At 38.5% G+C, this 24,822-nt stretch overlaps 1 protein-coding gene across 3 annotated transcripts in view; it reads left to right on the top strand.

Annotated features, from left to right (window-relative positions):
• glsb (glutaminase b) overlaps positions 1-24,822 on the top strand; it is a 49,222-nt gene that overhangs the window by 5,580 nt on the left and 18,820 nt on the right. For 2 of the 3 annotated variants that reach the window (XM_042494526.2, XM_042494528.2), the window contains exons 2-13: positions 4,130-4,226; positions 5,673-5,794; positions 8,007-8,136; positions 9,699-9,778; positions 11,193-11,356; positions 13,506-13,564; positions 18,055-18,087; positions 19,517-19,575; positions 21,726-21,792; positions 22,185-22,235; positions 22,813-22,989; positions 24,456-24,587. In XM_042494526.2, the coding sequence (XP_042350460.2) occupies positions 4,130-4,226; positions 5,673-5,794; positions 8,007-8,136; positions 9,699-9,778; positions 11,193-11,356; positions 13,506-13,564; positions 18,055-18,087; positions 19,517-19,575; positions 21,726-21,792; positions 22,185-22,235; positions 22,813-22,989; positions 24,456-24,587 (1,171 nt within the window). The remainder of the gene's footprint in view (positions 1-4,129; positions 4,227-5,672; positions 5,795-8,006; positions 8,137-9,698; positions 9,779-11,192; positions 11,357-13,505; positions 13,565-18,054; positions 18,088-19,516; positions 19,576-21,725; positions 21,793-22,184; positions 22,236-22,812; positions 22,990-24,455; positions 24,588-24,822) is intronic. The other variant, XM_042494527.2, reaches the window with a different exon arrangement.

The following is a 24,822-nucleotide window of genomic DNA, read 5'->3' as shown; positions in this document are numbered from 1 at the left end:
CACAGAACTAAAACTCCTCTAGGGCATAAAACTGTTTTTTAAGTCACTACGCCGTCTTTACCTCGTAACCAGGAAACTCTCAAAGTGTTCTGCTTACACCAATGAGAAGTCATCCAGAAGCAAATGGACTGAGCCATCTGCCTGTAAGGAGGAAGAGGATTTTTAAATGTTCCAATTTATAGTATAGAGAGTGGTTGTTGTAGGCTTTATTCACATCGGATTTGTTTGCGCAGTTAAGACAGCTTCTGGCTCATTTGCCCATGTAGGTCAGTTCCAGTTGGCTGGTGACAACTGAGAATATCAAAGACACCATCCACAAGAGCATGTGATGTGAATATGTGGCACATGTTAATGCAGCCATCTGCCCCATCATGTTGTAGTAAGCAACATAACAGATAAAGTTCAGTTGCTGCATGCCAGTTGCAAACAAGCATCTTTGTCTAAATACTTCATGATGGGAGCACAGCACGACTTGCTGTTGACACAAACTTGTTTGTTTTTCCCGAGATTCTGTGAAGCATCATACAGGATAGGCAACTGAAACTGCCCAGAAAAAGTTAATCAAAGGTGTTTTCAGACCAAACATTCTGGGGACTCTGCCCCACCAGAAAGCTCCCCATGAGAGCTACACTTCTTCAGTTTTTTTTTCTGGCAAGTATTGCAATCATGTTTTCGGAGCTGTTGGAAAATTCTCAAGGAAGATTTTCAGTGATGAACAGGGATCCTTCAATCAGCATATGCTTTCCAGTTGAGTTTGCATTGCGTGATGTTATGCAACATCTCTCGCAATAATACTCCAAGAAGCATGTCGATGGATGTTCAAAACATTAGCAGGTTTATTTCTATTGCAGTTTCTATTACCAGTTCCTACCGATGAAGTTGTAATCATAGCATCATGTGACCTATAAAGGCGAAAAGTGTCCCTTGTAGTTTTGCAAAATATAGCCTTTTCAAATCACTTGGAATACCAACCCATGCCAGCATAAAAGCTTTTTTTGCCAGAAATGATTATTCATTTCAATTTGCACAATTTGAGGGTTAATGGAAACCCACCTAATGCCACTTTTGCTGTAGTCACTTATCGATGGATTGAAAGCAAATTTATCATGAGCCTTAAAGAGACATTCCTGTGATTTAGTTTCGCACTTCTGTGAAGTTAGGAGACTTTCAGGAGACTGATTAGAAAAAAGAATTGTCAAAATTGATGCAGCTGAGGCTCCTGACTTTTTGCCCCCTTATCTGAGTCGATCTACAAAGATCGACTATTTCATTAGACTTTTCTGTGCTTGGTTCTGTAAATGGCAATGGTTTGTAACTAAGTAACTCAGCGGAAGACACTACTGTCTTCAACAAAGCTCCTGCAGAGCCATATAAAACACTATCCACCAGTTCTCACAGCCTGGGGAGGATACCACATGACTAATTAATTGACACTGATGTGTAAAATTGGTGTAGTGGCCCTTTTATTACCCAAGTGATACCTAATTTGCCTTCACATGTTCTGCAAAAGCTGCACAGAGTGCTGCTGTGTGGGCTGCTGCCCTGTCACGTTTCACAGCAGAAAGTGCATACTCTACAAACACAAACACTGCTTAAGAGTGTTGGTGTTTAATGAGCTTTTCACAATCACAACCTTGAATAATTCTCAATCCCACTTGCAACAGCAAATACTCTTTTTATTTTTTTTAGATATTTTATTGGTGAAAAACATGCAAAGGGTAACCATATTGATGGGTTTGCAGGCCACCATTTTTTAAAATAATTTCACACCCCAACCCTCAAAACCCCCACACTGCAACAGCAACCCACGTGAACAATAAAAAGGGGAAGACAGTGATAACCAGTGAAAACCAATACAATAATAGTAACATATGGATGAGTAAGTAGATGGCCAGTAAAAAGTCATTTTTTATTATTATTTTTTTTTACCTCTAGACATTTTTCCTAATTTTACCCTGTATTTAAAAAAAATAAAAATAAAATAAAGTAACAAATCTTGGGGTTTGAAGTTTTAAGTAGTTGTGAAAATGCGTCTGATAGCAGCACAAGAAAATTGCCACAGTGAAAACTCGTTGAGGGCTGGCATTGCTCGTAAGCATTTCGCTGTCAGGTGTGCCATCTTTGCACACATGCACACCAGTTGAACATTTCCCTTGTGACAATGCGCAGCACCTGTTCGGCTGCTGTATGAGATGGCTGTTGTAATGACAGATGTCAGGTCAATAACACTTGCTTTGAATTAGGCATGCCTGACAGGCAGCATTTTAGTCGATCTGGGTTTGTTTGCACATGTTCAGGTTCAGTTACCTAGGCTGTGTTTGGAGTGTTTACTCTGATGAGAGCAGAGGATGTGCCAAAAGGAAAAGAGCTGAAGGCAGGGAGGAGTGGCAGTCTGAGTCCTGAAGTTTCAAATGCTGATGTGGCAGACATGCAGCTAGATCAGAGGCATCTGTGCAGTTTATCAGGTTACTTCTGGGAACAAGTTTGGGTTTTCATTGAAATTTGTATTTAATGTTAAAGCTTGCATTGAACTGCATTATGACTTCTTTAACTGGATGCTTGATCTTAAGAAACAAGATGTTGGAGTGGGACAGTAAACCATACAGAATCTGAAGAAAGTTTTGAAGACTAATTTTGTACGGAGCTGAGTTTCCTCCATTGCAGACCATGCTGCTGTGTCATGACCAGCGTGTGAAAAAACCACAGTGTTGGCTTTATTAATCCAAGAGCCACAGAGGGCTGGGCAGGCTAGAGACAAGAGAATCCCTGGAATTTCGGCCTAGTCTGTTGCTGCTCTAGACACGCCAAACAGACGTGTCAGTCGACACGTAGTAGTGGGGCATTATGTTTGTGCAATCAAAATATCAGAGATACAGTGCCAGCAGGGAATAGCCTATCACATTGTGTGCACTGATGGTGGTATTTTTTAGATTGAATAGATTCCCCCAAAAAATCTGTGGTTTGCATAACCCTTCAATCGATACTTTTATTATCATTGCTTTGAGGGGGCTAAAGCAGTTAGAACATTTTTAACCAACACACCATATAGTGACATGAAGAGTGTAGAATCCAGTAGTTTTTATGAAAGCCATCATTTTCTGATTTTCAACAAGCTTTGTATCAAAACTGTATAAACCTTTATTGAATCAGGTAAGTGCCATTGAGATTGAGATCTCATTTTCAAGAGAGACCTGAGTACATAATAAAAACATAATACAAACAATTTTTAACATTTAACACACCATAAAAATAAACTCCTGCCTACCTCCCTCTCCCCTCCTAAACCCAACCCTAACAACCTCCAATCTGCCACTGGAGCTTAGCGTGAGAACACTGTGTGTTTTGGAGGATACACAGTTAATTGCAGTAATGTAGTGAAATGGTGATGTTTTATAGGGCATCAACCTCTCATTTTATGTTGTTGAAAATATAGACTTGAAGTGTAAATAAAGGCTCCTCCATTTTTTCGGCTCACCATTGCTTTGTGACTGGAGTAAGCTGCAGGGGTGATGTTGTTTTGCTCTCTATACCCTCTTACACAGATGTGCTCATATTGTACCAAAACTTGGCACAGATTGATTTAATGTGAATCGGTACTACAGTTTTTGTGCCAGTCCAGCTTCAAATGAATCATCTTCAGCTTTAAAACATAATGTTAGCGGTCAGGGAGTACTACTAATGGGAAGGATTTCGTCATGTTGTCCTGCACTATGAAGGCTTTGATCACTATGCTTCACAAACACACACACACGCTTCTGTGTTTAATGCTTACACTTGAATCACATATTTTCAGCATGTGTCATTCGAATCCCTCACTAATGTGATAAGACCGTATCAACAGTCACAGATAAGCTCCGTATTTACACTGGCAGAGCAGGTGCGAATAGACTTTATTGTGGCTCGTGCTAAAGTGCAAAACCCTGTTTGCATATCAGCCATACCTTCACTGCAGTGTCACTGTATTTGCCTAAATTTGCATAACAACCAATGTGTCTTTTTCCTGCATCTTTGCATTGCTGCTAATCCCATGTATTTTACTCTAGAGTAAAACATGAATTTAAGCAAAGTTGATGTTTTTTGAGTGCTGTGTCTAATACATATGTGTTTTTGTTTGTCTTTTCTAACCTAGAAGAAGAAATGCCGGCATTCTCCCCAGTTTGGAGGACCTGCTCTTCTACACAGTGGCAGAAGGTCAAGAGACGATTCCTGCTCATAAATTTCTCACAGTAAGTTTTACAAATTCAGTTCAGTGTGATTGTTTGTGCAAGACATATATAGATTATGCTCAGTGTATCGCAGCTTGTTCCACAAGAAATGCATGACATGACCAAATTGCAGACATTGTATATTAATCATCATATCACTTTTTTAAGCAACCCGGCATGGCGGCTTTTTGCGATCATGAAGCACCAGTGCAACTTGCAAATATTATTAATATACAGAAAGGAGTGCTATTGGTTTGTTTCAAGCTCACAGTGAATAAATCTTCATGTTTAAGTGTGTAGCTGTAGCAGTCCAACTCCCTGCTTAACTGCTAACATCCAACTGTTGACCAGAAGCTTCAAGTTCACACAAAAACATCAACACTTCCAGCCTGAGCTGCCTTAAAGTAAAAGCACCAGTGGTCAGCTTTGATTTATTTCGTAACAACAGTAGTTTTACTTACAATTGCTGAAAATGCATTTTATTTATTAGTGTGTTATTTAGATTCATGTTACTTTTGTTTGTACCCGTAGGTAGATTTGGTTTGCAGTATGAAGTGCAAAACATCAATTAACACAGTTTTCAGACACCACAGACACAAACAGTATTAAACATGACAAGATAAAAGATTTAATGATTAAAGTGCCCCAGTGCGAATCAAAATTTTAATATGGATTACCAATTAATACCAAAAGGGCTGCACCTAGCAATTATTTTTTTATCGATTAATCAAGCGATTATTTTTTGGATTAATCAATTATTTTTTCGATTAATCAATTAATCTATCAATTTTTTTAATCTAACTATTATTTTTTTATTAATCGATTAATATAACAACACATCAAACCAAAAATAACATTTTAAAACGCTGCAGGGTATTATTTCCCAACAAAAAATCTCTTATATATCCTCATCTCTGTGACAGAGGGAGACTTTAAACTGCAGTATAAAGTGGTATAGAGTCAATATAATCATTCAGTTTGTCAGCAGTCTATTCCTGCTGACAAATGCGTCACACGTAAAAAAAACGGCAAGCCACCGTTTCTCTAGATGTGCTGCAGCTGAGACACACCTGACAAGCGCTGCTCAGGCAAGCAGTGTGCAAGCTCTAACTTGATAACATGAACGCCGAAACAAAAACAACACACTTGGCGCTGCTCACGCTTTCCTGGTGCTCACTGTGTGAAACGGTGCATAGCGTCGACGCACGTTACGTGAATCGACGTATTTACATAATCAATTAAGGCGATAACCTCAACGGATTTGAGGAATCTACAATATTTTAAAGGAGGCTTCAAAATATTGTGATGTTTATCGTGTATCACAATATCACCTAAGAAATTATTGATAATATTTATTGGTTATATCGCCCAGCCCTAGCTGGTGCTTATGTCCCTGCATTGATTATTGTTTTGTTACCTTTTACACAGATTCTATTCATATGTCTTTTTAAATACTCTTTATTTTAGGCACTTAAAGGCACTGGGCTTCGCACCGGAGACCCCAGACTGAAGGAATGCATGGACACCCTCAAAGAGACTCTAAAGAACACCGCAGATGGGGTTACGCTGGACAGGCACCTATTCAAGAAGTAAGGCGTGTCTTGTCTTGGTGTTTTATCTCCATCATGTACACCTACCATACTGGCACTTTGTATCATTTTTCTTGAGAACTTTCCACTCTCTGAAGCATGTTATGCATATTTTTTAAGTGAGCAAATTCAAACATACTTGATTGTTTAAATTTGCATATTGCATAAATGCAAAAATGTATCCATCAAAAAGCATCTAGGCAGCAATTCCTTTTTGTTTGACATGTGTACTACGATTGCAATAAATTTTATGGATGAGATCCCTTTATTCCTTAATGGGAGAGTTCACCCCTAACCCCAAAATGACTATTTTCACTCTTATCAGTCTAGATTGTGTAGGTGTGAGTTGCTGAGATATCGGCCATAGAGATGTCTGCCTTCTCTCCAGTATAAGGAAACTACATGGCACTAGGCTTATGGTGCTCAAAGTGTCGAAAAAAACATTTGAAATACTCAACAGCAATGTCTTTTCAAGAAATCATTACCCAGTTACTCAAGATAATTCACAGCAGAGAGCAGTTTCATGTAGGGACTTTTTTTCTTTCTACTCCCACCAACCCTATCACCACACAGAAGAAGTTTGATCTACTCGTGGATGAGAGGCTTGACAGCACGTGATGTTAACATTAATGGTGTCCTCCTCAGCTGAGCTGTAACATTAGCCAGCTCAGTGGGGCAAGGTGAGCTCGCAGCAGATGCACGCTTCTTTGCGTGGTGATGACGTTGCTGGGTACGTGAAACTGCTCAAAGCAAGATATGTGGATTATCTTGAGTAAGTTGGTTGTGATTTCCGGAAAGAGACATTGCTATTGTTGTTTATGTTATTTTTTAAAGATTATTTTTTTGGGCTTTTATTGCCTTTAGTTGACAGGACAGTGTGAGCGTGAAAGTGGGAGAGAGAGAGGGGGAGACATGAAGCAAAGGGCCAAGGCCGAACTCGAACCCGCAGCCGCTGCGGCGAGGACACAGCCTCTGTACATGAGGTGCTGCTCTATCCACTGAGCCACCAGCCGCCCCGTTAATTTTTCTTTATTTATTTTTATTTATTACTTTTAGTACCGCTGTAATTTAATTAAATTTAATTATTTTTTTCTGGTTCAGGACATAACAAACAAACCATACAACAACAACAACAATAAAATCACAATATACATACAATGATTACAAAAAATACAAGAATAGTCACAAATCGGCTTCAAAATTCTAAAAAAAAATATCCTTTGTTGACCAGAATTTATCCAATCTATTTTTAAAAGAGTTAACTAAGGGAGCCCACACTACATAGGCAGTTCCATGATATTGGAGAGAAGCTGATACCTCTAACACTTGGCAACTCACACCTAAACAATCTAGATAGATTGGTCATACTGGTCATAGGAAATGTGTTTATGATTTTGAAATGAAAATTTTTTTAATGCAGTAAGAACTATATTAACGGATGTGATGTAAGATTATGCAGCATTGCAATTATTGGTGGTGATTCAACTATATGAATAAAAGATAACACAAAACTTTTAATAATAACAAAGAAATTAGGGGACTATAGTCCATTGACATGCTTTTGGTCCTTTGTGTGGTACAAAAACAACTAACTTTCTTGAACCTATAAGTCTTTGATAAAGGTATACTTGGTTTATGTCATACTGGAGTCATGCTGGGGAATAAGAGACAGCCACCACAACTGTAAAATTACAAAAAGGCCTAAGATGTATTTTTCCATTAGCTTCTTGATAGTTGCTCAAAGAAAAGTCTAGATTGCACTCAGTGGGAAACCCCCAACTTCCTTTCCTTTCTTCTGAATGCCACATGTCAAGTTTTTTGTCTACAGGAAGTGTAATGTGGTGCTGCTAATCTGAAAAAACTGTTGCATATGAGTTACAGTTTTTTTTTCTTTTTGCGTAAAATGAGAGCAAAGACTCGTCCCTGAAACCCACAGAATTTAACCCACACTATGATCACGGTTTCCTACAGTCTGTGATTTGATCATTGATATAGTGATCATTCATCACTATATGCACTCATGTTGGATCACACTGTATGGATTAAAAGCAGCTGATCAATATGTTATGATGAAGTTTCTTCATCAGCCACTTTGATTAACATTCATAGAAGTTTGTCACACTTCAGGGTTGCAAACTTGGTTGACAAACTTTGACTCCAGTTGCATGCAGTCACTGTGTTTTAGCATGCTATTTGTGGTTTTATTTGTCAGGTGTGTCCAGAGCAACATTGTCCTGCTCACTCAGGCCTTCCGCAAGAAGTTCGTCATCCCAGACTTCCAGTCCTTCACCTCCCATATTGATGAGCTGTATGAGAGTGCCAAAAATCTCTCTGGAGGACAGGTGTGTCCTTAGATTCATGACTCTTTTTTTTTTTGTTTGTTTGTTTGTTTGTTTGTTTTCTAGTGCATCATCATAATGATTTAGCCCATACAGAATCATTGCCATATCAGTCTGTTCTAACAGTCAGCTGGTGTCAGAGGTGAACATCAGTCCCTTGATTACACATCAAGAATGGAATCCAGCAGCACTGTGATTGAACTGTAAATCACTGTGTCAGCACTTCGTACGCTCGAAGGAAAAATCCACCCTCAACATGTTGAAAGGGTCATAGTCGTGATCCCAGCAGCGGTGAGCTAGCTGCTACTTTCACATATTGGTGCAGGATTCTCTTTGGCAGAAAGTTTTTGTGTGTTGTCTCAGTTTATTTCAGGTTCGAACTAAAAAACTTTTTAGACACTTAAAAATGCAGAGCAGTACAATTATGAAAAAATTCTGATGATTCTGAGATTATGTGAACCTCCCACAGTGAAACTCTCAACTTAGCAACTGGGGACTCCATGTGAAATGGAAGCAGCACTTTTTCATTCAAAGCCTTCTGTAAAATTTAGGGGAATAAATTTACGGAGACCATTGTCAGTGATGCTGAACATGAACAAAGACCTTAAAAACGATCAATAAGCAAACAAATCATCAATATGCAAATCAGTTAAAATAGAAACAAAATTATACAAAAACAAGATTTTAAATAAGACATTTAAACAGCAGTAATGGTGGCAGTGTCCAATTTTAAATTGTTTGGCAGATTATTCCATGTATAAGCTGCACTGTAAGAAAATGACATTTTTTCTTGTTCAGGTCTGATTTAGGGAATGCGGAGCAACAACCTGTGAGCGAGTAGATTATTTGAGTTCAGAGTTAAAAAGGGTGAAATATAGGGTGAAAGCATCTGTATAAAAGCTTTATAGATGAATAGAAATTACTACATGGTGGTCTACACCATCCAGAGGTCCACAAAAGAGTTTGAGTTTGCATAAAAAAATGAAGATTTTCACGGCAGACGTTTTGACCGGTTAAAGCTGGTGAAGAAAAGGTGGAATTAATAATACTGACTTCTCTCTCATTTTCTTTTTTGAAACTCCAATTTCCCTTTCTTGGGGAAGAACATACAGTGTACGTTGGTGCTCCAGCAGCATAAAGAGTCACTCACTCAGATCTACACCATTCTGCACCTTTAAGGGGTGAGAGCGTTCTCGGAGAGTTTCCTCTAAATTTTTTCACACTATGTCTTTCAACAGATTTGACAACTGTAGTTTAGTTATGGCACTTATTATATAGAAGTAAAAAATTGATATAAAGCGTTCTGGAAAATGTGAGCTGCTGTAATCGTTGTAGTGGAACGAGATAAATTGCACAGCGTAAACAAAACACTTTCTGTCTATAGTAACTCTTTTTGATATGTGAGGATGGATTTTTCCTCTCTGGTCAACAGATGAGGATTTGGCCTGTGGGTTGTTACTATGGTGTTAGCTTTCCACTGAATCCTGAGCCTCAGCAGACGTCAGCGGTGTAAGTTGATCCGCTGCTGTGCCGACACTCTTTCAGCTTCCTTACCTCTCTTTCAGGTTGCAGACTACATTCCTCAGCTTGCCAAATTCAGCCCTGACCTGTGGGCCGTCTCCCTGTGCACAGTGGATGGACAGAGGTGAGACAGTGGCAGGCGCTAAACGGAAACTGTGATGTTTTTACCGTTTAGCACACTTTTAATGTTTGTATGGTGTGTCTCAGTTCACATTATAATGGCAGCTCTGTGCTGAGTACATTCCTAAGAGAAATCACTTGAGTCCAGATTCCTGTTGGGTAAATAATTACCAAATGAACACCCAGTCGCTTCAGTGAGGAATGCTAACAAGCCAGTGCTGATTTATTTAACTGCAGATTTAGAAACCATTCATCAGGTTTAGTTTCTAACTGCTAAACAAAATCCTCCTCATGATAAATGATGATAAATCCTCCACGTGATAAATTATGCTTTGAATGTGCTTTACTCTACCTGCAACACACAACACTTGTATCACTCTGCACAGGTAATGTGGTTTAAAAAAGCAAGATTTCAAAATATTATACATTAATATGATTTTCTAATTTAATTGAATTATTTTTTTAACCAACATCAGTCCTAATCATAAGTATTAAATATTCATAATTGTTCAGAAGTTTTTGTCATGATGCTTATATATGTTTAGATGGGAAAAAACACAGAAAATAAATATGAAAATAATTCATTTTGTATTTATTTTCTCCATAAGCCAAATATGGTAAAAAACAAAAAGGATGTCATCATTTGGAAAACAGTAAAAATGACAAATTCAAAGGCAAAAGCTTAGAATGATACCCAGAAATAATACAAAGCATGTTTAATGCTTTGATGGCTGTGGAATCAAAAATTGCAGTATGAATGTAACAATTTAGTTCCACAGTGTATGTTAGACTTATTGTAGGAGCTGAGCTGGAAATTCCGAAATTAACCAAAAACTAGACAATCTTGCCAAAATGTATGCCTTATGGATGAACACAGCCAAAATAATCACAAACTGTCTCTAATGGGTTAACTGTAGTGTATTAAACACTGTTTGTGCAGCTTAGAATGCTCAATATGTATTTCAAAGAAGTTTAGATTTACCTTAACGGTTTATTTTATTGCAGGGTGTTACAATATAATAAACAGGTGTTGTAATTCCCAGTAAAAACACAAGTACTACGAAGAGACACTCCAGAGTGTCCGCAGGTGTTTTGATCGGCTTGTTCTCTGATAGGCAGCTGTAAAATTCCATAAGTGTGTGTATTTGTTATGTTTGTGTAGGAGAGGAAGTCATAAAGATAACATGGTACTGGAAAGATTATGTGATCGTGTTATCACGCTATAACACTCTGTCACTGAAGTTTATGGTTTTTCCCTGAACACTCTGGTTACTCTATGATGTGACATCCTCTTAATGAGCTTCTGCTTTCATCTTGTAGTCTGTTTTTCTTTCTCACTCTGAACATGTTGCTTCTAATCAGTGACAGTGCAGCTACTTTGCCTGCTTAGATAACTTGTTATCTTTTGTCTTTTGTAGACATACAGTAGGAGACACTAAGGTCCCCTTCTGTCTGCAGTCGTGTGTCAAGCCCCTGAAGTACGCTGTTGCTGTTCATGACCACAGCACAGAGTATGTGCACAGTTTCATCGGGAAGGAGCCCAGTGGCCTGCGCTTTAATAAGCTCTTCCTGGATGAGGATGGTGAGACTTTACACTTTTCTTTGTCTTCTTAATTCCATTAATAGAGTTTTCTTCTGTCTCTGACAGGCTATTGTCCCCGCTTAAAATGTTACAGTGGAGACCTGATGCTAGTTTGATAATAGACAGAGTCCTATTGAGGGCTTTAAATGTGTTTAAGTAGGTCAGTGTTTCGTCTTTTTGCATAATAACATTGTTAGTGTTACCATTGAGCAGAGAGTGTGATTTGAAATGAAGTGTGAATTGAAATCATATCCGCTGTGTGCAACCTGCTAGTGACACTCAAAATCAAAATCAAATTTAGCACAAACGTCCACTTGAAGTCAGGGATGAACTGAATAGATTTTGGCAGTCATATGTCAAAACAAGAATGCAAGTTCTTGGTGACCTTGCATTCTTGTAAACGCAATATTTCAAGAAGGCCTTTCAAGGGAGTTTCCTTAAGTTTGGCACAAACATCCATTTGGACTCTGGAAGGATGAAGTGATTGTATTTAGATGAGACAACATTATTTTGGCCTTAACTCAGGAATTCATACACTAATTCTAACAAAATTTCACACAAATGTCTAATAGGATAGAATGACATATCTAAACAGTGGAAGGTCAACTTCACTGTGACATCATTCTGCAAAAACACTTCTCTGGCTTTTGCTCAGCATTTTAGCTCAGGAGAGAAACAGTGACAACTGTGATGGCCTGAGCTGCCAATTGAATGAGTCAGGTACTGGCATGAGAGAATTTGGTGGGTTTTTTTTTAACATAATTGTAAAATAAGGGCTTAAACTCTGCTTTTAAGTGACCACACAACATATGAATTATGCTGCACAAGTACTTTTATACTATTGTTTATGGGATAAATAATACTCATGATGAAATTATTAACTCTCATAGCCAAGTTGAGGTTGGTTTGTCAGAGGAAATGCCTTCATTTCCAGGCTGCAGCCATTAGTGTCATTAGCATTGCATGTGGGAATTTAGCTTCTGTTCCTCTAGGGCAGTCATATGATTGTTGTGTTGTGTAAGGGGATCACACAGCAGCAGGGGAATGCAGGTGGTGTAAGTGCTGCACTTGAACTCTTTTAGAGGACAGAATTACAAGAACTAAAGAGGAAGAGAGCTCACTTCACAGGGCAACTTACAGAGACGGAAGGCGACCACTATCTACTAGTTTAAAGGTATTATGTGTAGGATTTAATGGCATCTAGCAGGGAGGTTACAGACTGCAACCAACTGAAACTTCTCCCTTGAGCCAAACGTTTAGGAAACCTATTGTGGCCGACTTGAAAGTGTGAATGGCCCAGTCAGAGCCAGAGTTTGTTTTGTCCATATTGGGCTACTGTAGAGACAACATGGTGAACTTCATGGAAGAGGGCCCACTCTGTATGTTACAGTTCTAAGTTCCAGGTGATTATACACCAATGAAAACATACTTTATATGTTAAATTCAATCCTGTCAATATATCCTACTAAATTGTTCACACTGGACCTCTAACTGTCAAAAGGAATTCACTTTTTCCTCTGGTGTAGGTATCAGTATCAACCAAAGTGAAAATGGTGGACGGTGAAAAAAACAAAGTAAATGTGTGTGTAGTCCTGTGTTGTTGGGCGTTCCTAGACTCTGAGGAAAACAGAAAGAGATCTGATTGTCTTTGCAACAGCAGCGCCAACAATAATATTACTCAAAAACGCCACGTGGGGCTTGAAAAGTTGTGCGTTTTCACTTTTTTTCACACAATTTTATGTACTACAGTGTTCCCACTGGGATTTGTTTTGTAGCCAGTGTTTTCTAAGAGCCAGTTTTGTAGGCAAGTGGTTCAGACCTCAGTTAAGTTCATATCACAACATAACAGAGATAAAGTAAGGACAAGTACTTTGGCAACTTTCCAAGCAATCTGCATGCCAAACTGAACCATCTCATGAACATAAATAGCTGGTTGTGTGCCAAGGAACTTTTCAAAACAAAACTATACATGAATACATTTTGCTGCCCTTTTGTATGTAGATACATTATCTGTAGTATCTTAAGTCAATGTGTGCATTTGATTGTCATTGTTTGATCTGTCTATATAAACTCAGACTTCATGAAACAAGACTAACACTTTGATCCCCTACAGCACGCTAACTGAGTGCTTTTTTTCTTCTTTTTTCAGATAAGCCCCACAACCCCATGGTGAATGCTGGCGCTATAGTTTGTACCTCACTGATACAGGTAAAAGCAGTAGCACTTTTTTTTTCCTTCGTTCATGTGTGTTATTTCCCGTTTGTGTGTCATTTCAACTGAAACCTCAGTAATGTAATCCCGTGTGTCAGTGAGCCACTTTATTGAATCAAATAAATATTGTAGCAGGTTTTACTGTTTAACAACAGAATTATTAACCTACATCTGTGTGAACACAATGAAACTCACTAAAGAAGACTCCCAACTATGCAGTGTGTTGCTGATTACCGTGCTTTCACAGCATTTCTTTGTGCTACTGTTACTTCCTAAATGGACTGTAGGCTTCCCAATGTGTTCAGGTATTTGTGACTCTTGACTCAGCAGGAATCATTTCTAGGTCACTACCTCAGTCCACTGCCGTGTCTTTTTGTGGTGATTAAGACTTGTGCTAATCCTTCCTGAAGGCACTTAGCCGCCCCCTGCACACCCACACTGTTATCGTCCCCGCTGAAAATAACTCGGACGGAGAGCCAGTCAAATGCAGGTGCACGCAGATCTCAGTCTGCTCATGAGGAGAGATAGGAAGTCAGATAATACCTCACAGCTCCTCCATCTTGTCACCAGAGTTAGGTGTCGTGCTGTTTTTCTCTTATTGCGATTTCAGAAATGAATTGCGCGTTGTCCATCAAATGAAATGAACTGAGACTAAACCTGGCTTAAATATGTTATTTGGCCACAGTTTGTGACATTGGCAGTGTTATATTTTTACAGCTGTTAATGACTATTATTATGTTTGATTCCCAGTTCCTTTACCTTACCTTATCTGTTTACATAATCAGCATTCACACATACACATTTCTGCACAAGAGCTGTCTATAAATACCCTTTTACAGCTGCAAGACTGTGTTGCAGATGCTTTTGAATATCTTGAAATGAGTTTCTTTTGGCTTTATATTTTATTTTTTGGCACGAGGACTGGTATTTGGCTTTAGCTTTTTCTGGAGATGACCTTAAGTTTTTGTCTCAGGCACTCAAACTTTGAACTAAATATTTATGACTAATAATATGAATCATCCTTTTGAAATCTTTTTGATATTGTGAGAATAAATGTGTTACCAAAGCTTGGAGATGTCATTATTAGATTTAAGTTTTTAGTTTTTTTTGTTTTGTTTTGTTTTGTCCCTCCAGGATTTCGCAAAGTTGCGAGCGCAACAATTAACGCAAATTCAGCCACTCCCCAAAAATTTAGTGTGATCTTGCAATACTGTCTGATCACCACAACTTTACTGCAAATTTAACTATTTAAAAAAGGGTTAAATCTCATTTCATTTTAGAGCTGCATTAAGCGTATCAATTCGCTCAGCTAGTCTCTCTCTCTCCATTTATCACAAGAGTGTTGCTGTTGCCTTTGACAGTCACTCACACAGTGACAGGAATATCCATAAGTATCAACCGTGTTAATGACAGAATCAATTTGTTTTCGCTGTTGGTATGAGATTATTGGGACGTTTAACAAAAAATTGCAATTTTTTAGAGAAGCTGTTGTGAAATTTGGCATTTCAGACTGCAACAATCCCCAGAACAACCTGTAAAATCCTGGAGGGACTTTTTGTTTTTTTCTTCTTTTTGAGAGGAAGCCATCTAGAAAGGGAATATAAAGAAATTCATCTAAAGATGATGTCAAAACATCCTTTATGTACGATGAAGTATGCTGAAGCATGTGGCCTGTTTGATCCTGATTTGACTTTGGACCTCTTGTACTTGAAAAGAAGCTCTGTTCCCAGTGTCAGGGTGTGGAACCTGAGTGTTTTCACTGTCCACATGTCATTAAAACACCATTCCTTTTTTTAAAGTGTAGTTTTATTTCACCTTGTTGTGCTTTATCACCATGCATATATAACCCTGTTAAACCTCAATATAATTTTGGCAAGATAGTTTCTGTTGACAAAAAACCCTTTAGACAAAATGGCTTTTATCTGCAATTGTTGCCTTAGCTTTTATCTGTTTTTATACCATGACAGCAAACCAATATGTAGTCATTTGAAGTGGAGCAATTGTTTGAACTCTCTAAATCCCTGCAGGTGCCCAGATTTATAAATCATGCCTTTTATTGTGCATTTCAACACAAAATATGACATCACAGTCACAGTTAAAAGTGGCATGTTTACAAGTAGTAATTTTTTAAGCAAATTTCTACAGATATGCTTTCAGTTGTGCTGCTCAGCAACATGTATGCTTGTAGCAAAAGAGAGTAATGAATATTTCATTGAAGGACCATCAGAATAATAGACATTTTTTGGGGGTGTGTTTTTTAAAACTGTATTTATTGTCTTTTTTAACAAAGTTAAGCGATACATTACGATCAATTCTGAAAAACATCTACACACATATGTACAGTATGTTTAACACCCCAAAATAATAAAAGATAGTGAGAAAAAGAGGGAGAGAAAGGCCCCAGTACACTTTCATAAGGAATACACTAGGTCCAGTCGTGTTACATAATCTTTCATTTCCGCTGTCCCTGCTCGACCACTATTAAAAATTATTCAAAAGGATTTTACCTTTGGAAAATATCAATGCATGTTGCAACACTCAATATCGGTTGGGACTGGTGACCTATATCCCTCTAAAAATAATGAGTATACATAAAAATAAATAAATAAATTTAAAACATTTTTAAAAACAATTAACAAACAGAGATAAAATAAAATAATTGTAGTAAAAAAAATGATAGTACATTTCTGTGTTTGTCTTTTGTGGGGGGTTTTCAGCTTTGGACAGAGATAAGCTATCTGTTTCCTCCTGCTTACGTTTTTATGTTTAATAGCTAAACATGAGATTAATGTTAACTTTCTCATGTCACCATCTAAAGGAATGCCCATGAAATGTTGAATTAATTTTTTAAACATTGCTGGCAGTGATGTGAGCAGATCTGTGCTAGTAAGAACATCCACTATTTTTAAATCATCTATTTCAGGAAATTTACCCATTCCTTTCTTTCAAATACCACATAGTCCAGTGAGGATACATACTCAGAGGCTGTGCAGTCGCTGTACTTGTGTGCCTGCAGTTGTCAAGTCAAACAGGTTCCCACCAGTTTCCTATTGATTTATGATACAGGTTGTATAAAACTGTAGTTTGTGGAAGGTTCTCCTTCATCACACCCCAAACGCATTAAACTGCACGTCTCATCTCAGAAATGATTCAAAGACATCACATTCACATTTGCTGAGACAATCATGTGTGTCTGTGTTCATTGACCCACCACCGTCATTGGTGTCTCAATGTGTTGTTTTTGTTTTTTTTCTATTCAGAAGCACAAATATCAAGCCTTTGGTCGGGTTGCCCAGTTAGCTTTAACCTCAGTGGGGGAAACTGTGGGATGGTTGCCGTGGCAGAATGCCCCAAACTGTTGTTACATGGTGCTTGAAGGCTACATGTTGTTGCTGTTTTTGTATGTTGTTGCATATTTTCCAGACGTAGGAACTGTGGGAAATAATGACTGCTGCTGCAGGTCAAATGACGTTGGTAATTTTTTCTTCCTTTTCCATATCTATCTCCTCGCACTCTCCCAATCCCCTGACCCCTCCTCTTCTCTCTTTCTCCTCCAATCAGCTCTGTAGACTCCCCATTTAGTGACTCTTTAACACCTCCATCAATGTCACTTACTGTTTCTACTGCACAGTAAAGTGTAGAGTTTAAAATGTTTTGTCAGTCACACTTGAAGCCTTTTTGAAAGTAAGGTTAAAAAACTTTTCACCCCATCCAAATCATAAACAGTTTACAGTACTTTGTACATTTGTAACTAATGTTATAGCACTTTAAATGTGCATGCGTGTCCATTTTTCTTTTGCTGTGTTTTTCTTTGGTGGAATAGGCAGCATCAATGAGCTTGATAAATGTCCACTGAGTTGTGAATATTTTCAGAGGAAGACCATTCTTTCCGTCTTTTCCTTCCCTCTCCTCTGTTTTGACCGTCTCTTTGCACATGACACGTACAATAGATACACATCCTCAAACGCATACACACAAATGCACACCTGCATTTTAGTAGCCCATAATAAAAACTTGCCTGCACACACCCACATATACCTCATGTAGAAACACACACAGTCAGGGCCGGTCCCGATTCAGAAAAGTTGTCTCTTTTACTCATAGACTTGAAATAATATTAAATCCCTTGTTATGAATAAGTGAGATTGTAGCGTAATGGCGAGACATGTTTTTATCTAACTGGCTAAGCTCTGGTTATGCACATGTCTACTAAATCTCCCTTTTTAATTCCAAAAGACTTCCCTCTTTGTAACCTACTCGCAAGCCAATCTTATTAATATTTTTGTATCTACTTGTATAATTCTTAGCAAAGCTTATGTGATTTTTGTATTTTGTTTGTAATAAAATCTATTCACATCTTTTCTAATTCCGTAGTTTCAAGTTGTCAGCATTACCATTTAAGTATAATATCTTTTGATGCCTGTCCTCTGCAGCCTCCCTCTGTGAATGAACTGTACTAACTGCTTATTCTTTTGTTTTCTCTACAGCAAGGTGCAAGCAACGCAGAGAGATTTGATTATGTAAGTATTATTAGTCCAAAGTATTCAGCTAACTTTCACACAGTTCTGTTTATAAAGATATTTGTTTTTGCCCCAAAATCAAACATAGACCACCTGTTTACGAGACAACTGACAGTTTGTCACTTGACGTCTCCATCTTTTCTCTCCAACCTGTACAATATGACACACCCATTGAGGTTGTCAAAGTTCAGGTTCTAGGAAAACTGCTATTTTTGGTTCCAGTTGAGAACCATGGATTAGAATCAATCTATTTTTGGTCAGAATGTTCTGAATGGGTGAAAATTAGGTGCAGGAAGTAGAATAAAACCAGTTCCATGTTGTTGGAAAGGGGTCCTCACAAGATGTGTTTCCATCCACCACTTTTCATGTGCTTTTTTAGTTTGCACATAAAAAACCTGAGTGAAAATGCCAAAACTTCAAAAAAGGTCTCAAAGTATCTTAAAAAAGTTTGTATGCTAGTACGTGGAAAAGTTGGTGCACTGATAAATACTAATTGTGATACTAAAAGTGCATTGGAAACACAGTAAGTGAATAAATGAGGACTTCTAGTCATGACAAATTCAGTGCATTGGCTCTTTTCATCATCTCTGGAGGCTTTTAACAGCTTATGTAATCACACAGGGCTGATTCTAAAACTAAGAGCACACAGCTGTAATAATAGTTGTTCAAAACTCTCTCTTTTAATTGTCTATTGTGCTCTCAATTTATCAAACATCCACTGTTTTCCTTCATTTTAGTTTTGACTGGTGCTTTTTTAAATTATGTCATCTCATTGCGGCCCTTTCTTTTGCAGTCACACATGAGTATTAGCACCACTTGCTGTTTATCTTAATGAATAAACTCCAGTAGTCACAGTAGTAGATTAAGAAGCAACCACATTGTCAATTTCTTTTGCTGATTATCTGAAAATTTTGACTAAAATTTTGAGCTACATTTGGATGGAGACCCAACCACAGAGAGGTTTTTTTTTCGGCTGCAGCAGGCATATTTTTTCCCAGAGAAAAAGCCACTTAACAGTACCTGCTCAGCACCAAACAGCAGACAGACACACTTGGAGAATAGCTGCTGAACATAAAGGAGCTTTAGCAACCAAAAAGGCAAATATTTCCCTCAAAAGTTGGTGGAGACCAAAAATGGAGGTAAAAGAGAGTGACTGTTGGACTTCCATCCATCAGGTGGACACAAACACAACTCCAAATGCAAATGTTGCTCTGTAACAGCCTGATGTGGAAATAATCAACTGGTTGTTAACAAGTTTGCCATATCAACTTAAAAGATGGTGAGACAGTTTAAGAAAGATCCCTGAAAAAAATAAATGTTTGCACTCTAAAGTCACAATTTGATATATGTTTATTCGCACATGTGTAACCAATGACAGAATCTAACCTCAGACCATGTTGACCGTTTTGTCCCTCTGCTGTACTTCCAGGTCATGAACTTTCTGAAAGACATGGCAGGAAACGAGTACGTGGGTTTCAGCAATGCCACGTAAGTCCCTCTAAATCATGAGTTTAAGTTCTCTTCTTTCACTCACCACACATAGCACACTCTGTTTACTCAATGGATTCAAACTTTGATTTGAGTTGAAACTCAGTCACACATCACAGCAGGTGTCTTTAATCACCTCTTAGATAATGTGCTCTAAAACCAATTGGCTCAGTGATGGTTTAAAAACCCAAATCTGGAAGCTTGAGTCTGTGGCTAGTGTGGCACAAAAACAAAATGCCACGCGGATCAACAGCATCGTGAACAATAATGACTGGCCAAACTATCTCCCGTGTGACTGTGGTTGAGTCTAGTCCAAAGTGTTGTGTTTTCACTGCCAACACTTGTAAGCTGCCCAAATGTAAAATGAAAGGCCTTGCACACGCACATGGGTGTTGTCAGTGAGTACTTCTGATCAGGAATTTTAAGATGTCACAAAACTCCACTTACCAACGAGAATATAATTAATGTGTAAGTTGTTCAACCCTCACACATGCAACAAAGCCAGGACAGTTGGGGAGCTATCAGTGACTACAGTTACGCGTGCACTATCATCATATAATTGTTTCAACGTGAAAATATTCTGAATTTGATACGGATCATGTATACACCATATTCTGTTTCGATATTCTAAATGAAGCCTTTTTCCAAATGTAGTTTTCCTATTAGGTGAAGTATGCCGGTATTATTCAGCTGTAAGGAGCGCTCTTTGGGCATGTGTACAGGGCATTCAGAATGTGCATCTCAGTTGTGGTTTTTACAGCTGAGTGCAGGCCTGTTTTCATCAGGCCCCAAGTAAAGCGGCTCAGCCATGCTTCCATGCTTTTTCCTGGTGGCCACTCACCGTATTGCAGCAAAAAAGTCTGTTTCGGCCGAAAAAGCATATTTTCCCATAGACCACTTTCAAAAAGAGACATCTCAAAAAAAAATTGCAAATTGCAAACAGGGCAAATTCCAATTCTTTCTTTGACGAATTTTTCAGCCATGTGGGCTTTATATTCATAGCCGAGAAAAGCCGTTTAAAAATGGATGACATCATCACAGTGTTGGGTCTATGAGCCGAGTGGGCGGGGCCACAGCACATATTCAGTTACCATGGTGTTGAAGTAAACCCAGAAGCTGAAGAGAGCAAATCCTTTGGAATCAATAGTTGCCATCTTTGCATCGGTATGTAGTTAATAGTATAAATCTGTGATATTCAGTCAGCTCTGTGCGTTGTCATGGACATGTTGTGCATAAACCAACTCACCAACAGTTTGCAAGGCTGTGAGGTAGAGATACATGCCCAAGAGAAAAGCCCACATCTCTGGTAGCAAGGAAACACACCATCTTTTAAACATTGTGGAAGACTTGGACATAAATAAGTTTTTGGATCTGCGCAAATATCAAAATGTTAACCTTTGAAAGGTCAAAGGAATGAAACTGGCAGCCTGTGTCTGCACAGTCCAACAAGTCAGCCAATAAAAATGAATTAATATACTAACAAAATAATTAATAAAAAACCTACTTTAATACAAAGAAGTGAAATGGCCCAAATGGCACCAGCTGTTCCATTTTTTCATAATGTCTGTATGTTTGTCTGCGTCTGATGTACAGCCTAACAGAAAGCAGTTGAACTTGTTAAATAAGTTGCCATACTTGACATTTAGTTGTATCTAGGTCACCCTCAATTAGAGGTTTTACTAAAGCCTGTACCACGCCATCTAAGTTTGTTAATAAGAAGCTAATAATGAGAGGGACTTTGGACCTTGTTACTCAGACAACAGGACTTAGTTTGGAGGATTGATTGGGATGGACTTCTGGTTGACATTTGGATTTAGCAGCTGTGTCATAAAGGTGAGATTTATTTAAGGCATGATTTATGATGACAGCACATGCTACAACAATGTGTCCGGAAAAAGACCAAGTGCCGGGGCTCATGTTGCAGTATCATCACATGATGGCATGACAGATCTGGTTGTACTGTACACATAAAGGGAAGGCGGGTGGAATTCCAACACACAAGTGCAAACACACACACACACACACACACACGCACACGCACGCACACACACGCACACACACACACACACACACACACACACACACACACACACAAGTGCAAATATTTCCTTCCTTTATGTAATGGGCGTGCTCTGCTCTTTGTGTGACAGATTCCAGTCAGAGCGTGAGTCAGGAGACAGGAACTTTGCCATCGGCTACTACCTGAAAGAAAAAAAGGTTTGACCTTGGATGAGACATAACGCAGTGTTGGCATTGTTTTTCATCGTCTCTCTGTAGATTTTTCTCTGCCCTGCAAAGCTGAAAAGCTGTAACGTTAAGGATAAAACAAAATGAAAGTAAAGGGAGGAGGAAGTTGCTGGCAGAGGCCCAATGAAAATAAATCTGCATTTTTGTATTCCTCTGTTGAACATAATTGTCCTTTTAGTGAACATGTTTCTGTTTAGTATAAGTAATAAACCTTTATTAGACCTATCTATCTTTAACCAAAGCAGGGGTTCAATAAAACAAATGTGGCTTTAACTGAAAAAGCAGCAACATGTGAATGTACTGTAGCTGATGAAGGCTCATCTTTGTGCTCCACTTGTTTTAACCTCTGTGTTTTTCTGCAGTGTTTCCCAGAGGGGACAGACATGACATCTGTACTGGACTTCTACTTTCAAGTACGTTTAGTATTGATTTTTTTGTATTTATTTATTTTTTATTTCTGTACCAGTTTCTGCTCTTCATTTTGTAATGTATACAGAATATTGCTTTCCTGGTTTTCTCTCACACTTGATTTCATTCTGGTCAGATCCACTTTCTGCTTCTCCTTCTGTGTAACTGCTATATAACAGCTATGCTACATGTAGCCTCTTCACTATACAGATGTGTGGCAAATGAAAGGGAAAGGCAACATGAAGTGTCTTTATTAAGATTAACCTCCAGAACAGCTTCAATCTTTCTTATAGTGTCTTGGCTCAGAAAAAGGGATGAATGACATTGCTCTTTTTTTCTAAAAGGCATACAACCGGGAGGCGGTAATTCTAGTATTTACTGCTTTTGTCAACTCTGCCATCACTGCGCTATTGTTTTCACCATCCCACTATGTCACGCTTAACTGTCTCATTTCTGCTCTCCCGTTTCTCGACCGCCATGATTATATTTGGTGCAGCATGACACATGAGGACATTCTGTGTTGACTGGAAGGAAAATTGTGATAGAGAAATGATACACTTTGTCCTTTGTGTGAACCTCCAGCTTTGTTCCATTGAGGTGACCTGCGAGAGCGCCAGTGTCATGGCAGCCACCCTGGCTAACGGCGGCATCTGCCCAATCACAGGCGAGCGTGTGCTGAGCCCCGAGGCGGTGAGGAACACCTTGAGTCTGATGCACTCCTGTGGCATGTACGACTTCTCAGGACAGTTTGCTTTCCACGTAAGTAAAAGGCACAGATCACAAGAATAGCAGGGGTAGTGGGTCAAGTGAACTCCTAAAGTACTTTTCTCACTGAAAGGCCGTTTATGCGTAAATTTTTTTTACTTTTTTTACTAGTCAACAACATGCAACTTTGTTACAGTTTCTCAGTTATTATTATTATTGCAATTGTGGAGTACGCTGAACAACATCCCCCAGATGAAGCGCTTTGATGTCAAATTGAATGAAGCATCTATTACTCGTTCAGTTATTAATTTGTCCCATGAAGTCATACAAAGTACAACTTCAGTGAAATGTGATCCTGTCAGCTGCTTCTCTTTCTTACTGCATTGATTCCCTTGTTTTATACAGTTGTGTGAACAATTGACTTAGGACATTGACACTCTTTTTAGGCAATCCAATTTAGTTAATCTTTAGTTTGAAATGAACCCATACAGAAGTACAATAGAGCATTAAGACTTACACATATATTGAGCAATACATTTTTAAATGGTGAGTGAAATAGATGCTCTTCTAGATATCCAAGGTATTTGCAGTTGACATGTAGCTTGGATGACCTCAGAACAAAATGTAATGGGGACAGCAGCCAAACCAGAGCTTCTACTGAGGATCACCCAGTTGCCCATGACATTATGAGCCTTTTCCATCAACATGGAACCAGCTCTGTTGTGGTTAACACACCTAACTTTGAACCATTCCGAGCATTTTGACCAAAAATAAATTGGTTCAGAGCCAGAAAAGTTGGTTCTTAGTTGGAACCAAAAAAACAGCTTTTTCAGAGGAATGGTTTTTTTTTAAAATCTTAGTTGAGTGAATACAGTGAATGATGTTTTCTCATATTTTAAATTGATGAAGTCCTGATACAGGCATATAATTCTTGTATGAAGAGACGAAACACCTTAGCCGCTAAAAAGCGTAGCTGTCATATCACTTGGTCTGTCTGAGCTGAGGTGTTAGTGCGAAAGGTTGTCACATTTTAATGAGACACGTCCTGGTGGCAGAAAAATGTAGAGAGAAGCAGCAATGTGTGAAAATATTTTTCGTCTTCTGGTGATTTGATGCATTTAGTATTGACAGCACCAAAGTGAAAATCCACTCTTCACTGATCTTTCCTTGGAGCGTTTTCTGTTTGAATTCATATAAGGTGCATTTGAAAATAATCTCCAATTATTAACTGATAAAAAAAAGGACAAGTAGAAATACTGAGCTCATCCAAAATGCCTCCTTTATTTTAAAACCAAATAAAGATAAGGAACAAAGAAATAAACAATTCCCAGCCATACATTTTCCTCAGATTCTGCAGTGTAATATCGCAGACACAACAGTGGACACATCTCTCTAACTGATGAATTATTGAAGCCATGTTGACTTGTTCTTTGCTGACTTTCCATTTTCAGCATCACGCTGTTGCTACTGTAGACACACACAGCCGATCATCTCTTATGTAACTGTTCTCCCTGCTGTAGGTCGGTCTGCCAGCCAAGTCTGGAGTATCGGGAGGGATCCTGCTGGTCGTACCAAACGTGATGGGTATTATGTGCTGGTCACCACCACTAGACAAGCTGGGCAACTCAGTCAGAGGAATACAGTTTTGCACGGTACGTAATGTCTGGCAACACAAGAGCACATCAGTGATGCCTGCAGTGTGTACTTAGAATACATGCAAAAAGCCACAGAGAAATAAACAGCAGTTAAGCTTTTTTTTAATATCAGGGCTAAAAAAAAAAAAAAGTAAATAAAACGGAGATCAAATAGTAAGCAGCACAAACATAACACACATTAACGACAAAGCAATGGCACAGGGCATAACTTGTATACAACAGGTGTTACTGT

This window comes from Plectropomus leopardus, chromosome 10 (assembly GCF_026936395.1).
Source record: "Plectropomus leopardus strain MGB_pleo_1.0 chromosome 10, ASM2693639v1, whole genome shotgun sequence".
Classification (NCBI taxonomy): Eukaryota; Metazoa; Chordata; class Actinopteri; order Perciformes; family Serranidae; genus Plectropomus; species Plectropomus leopardus.
This window is presented reverse-complemented; position numbering and strand designations above follow the sequence as displayed.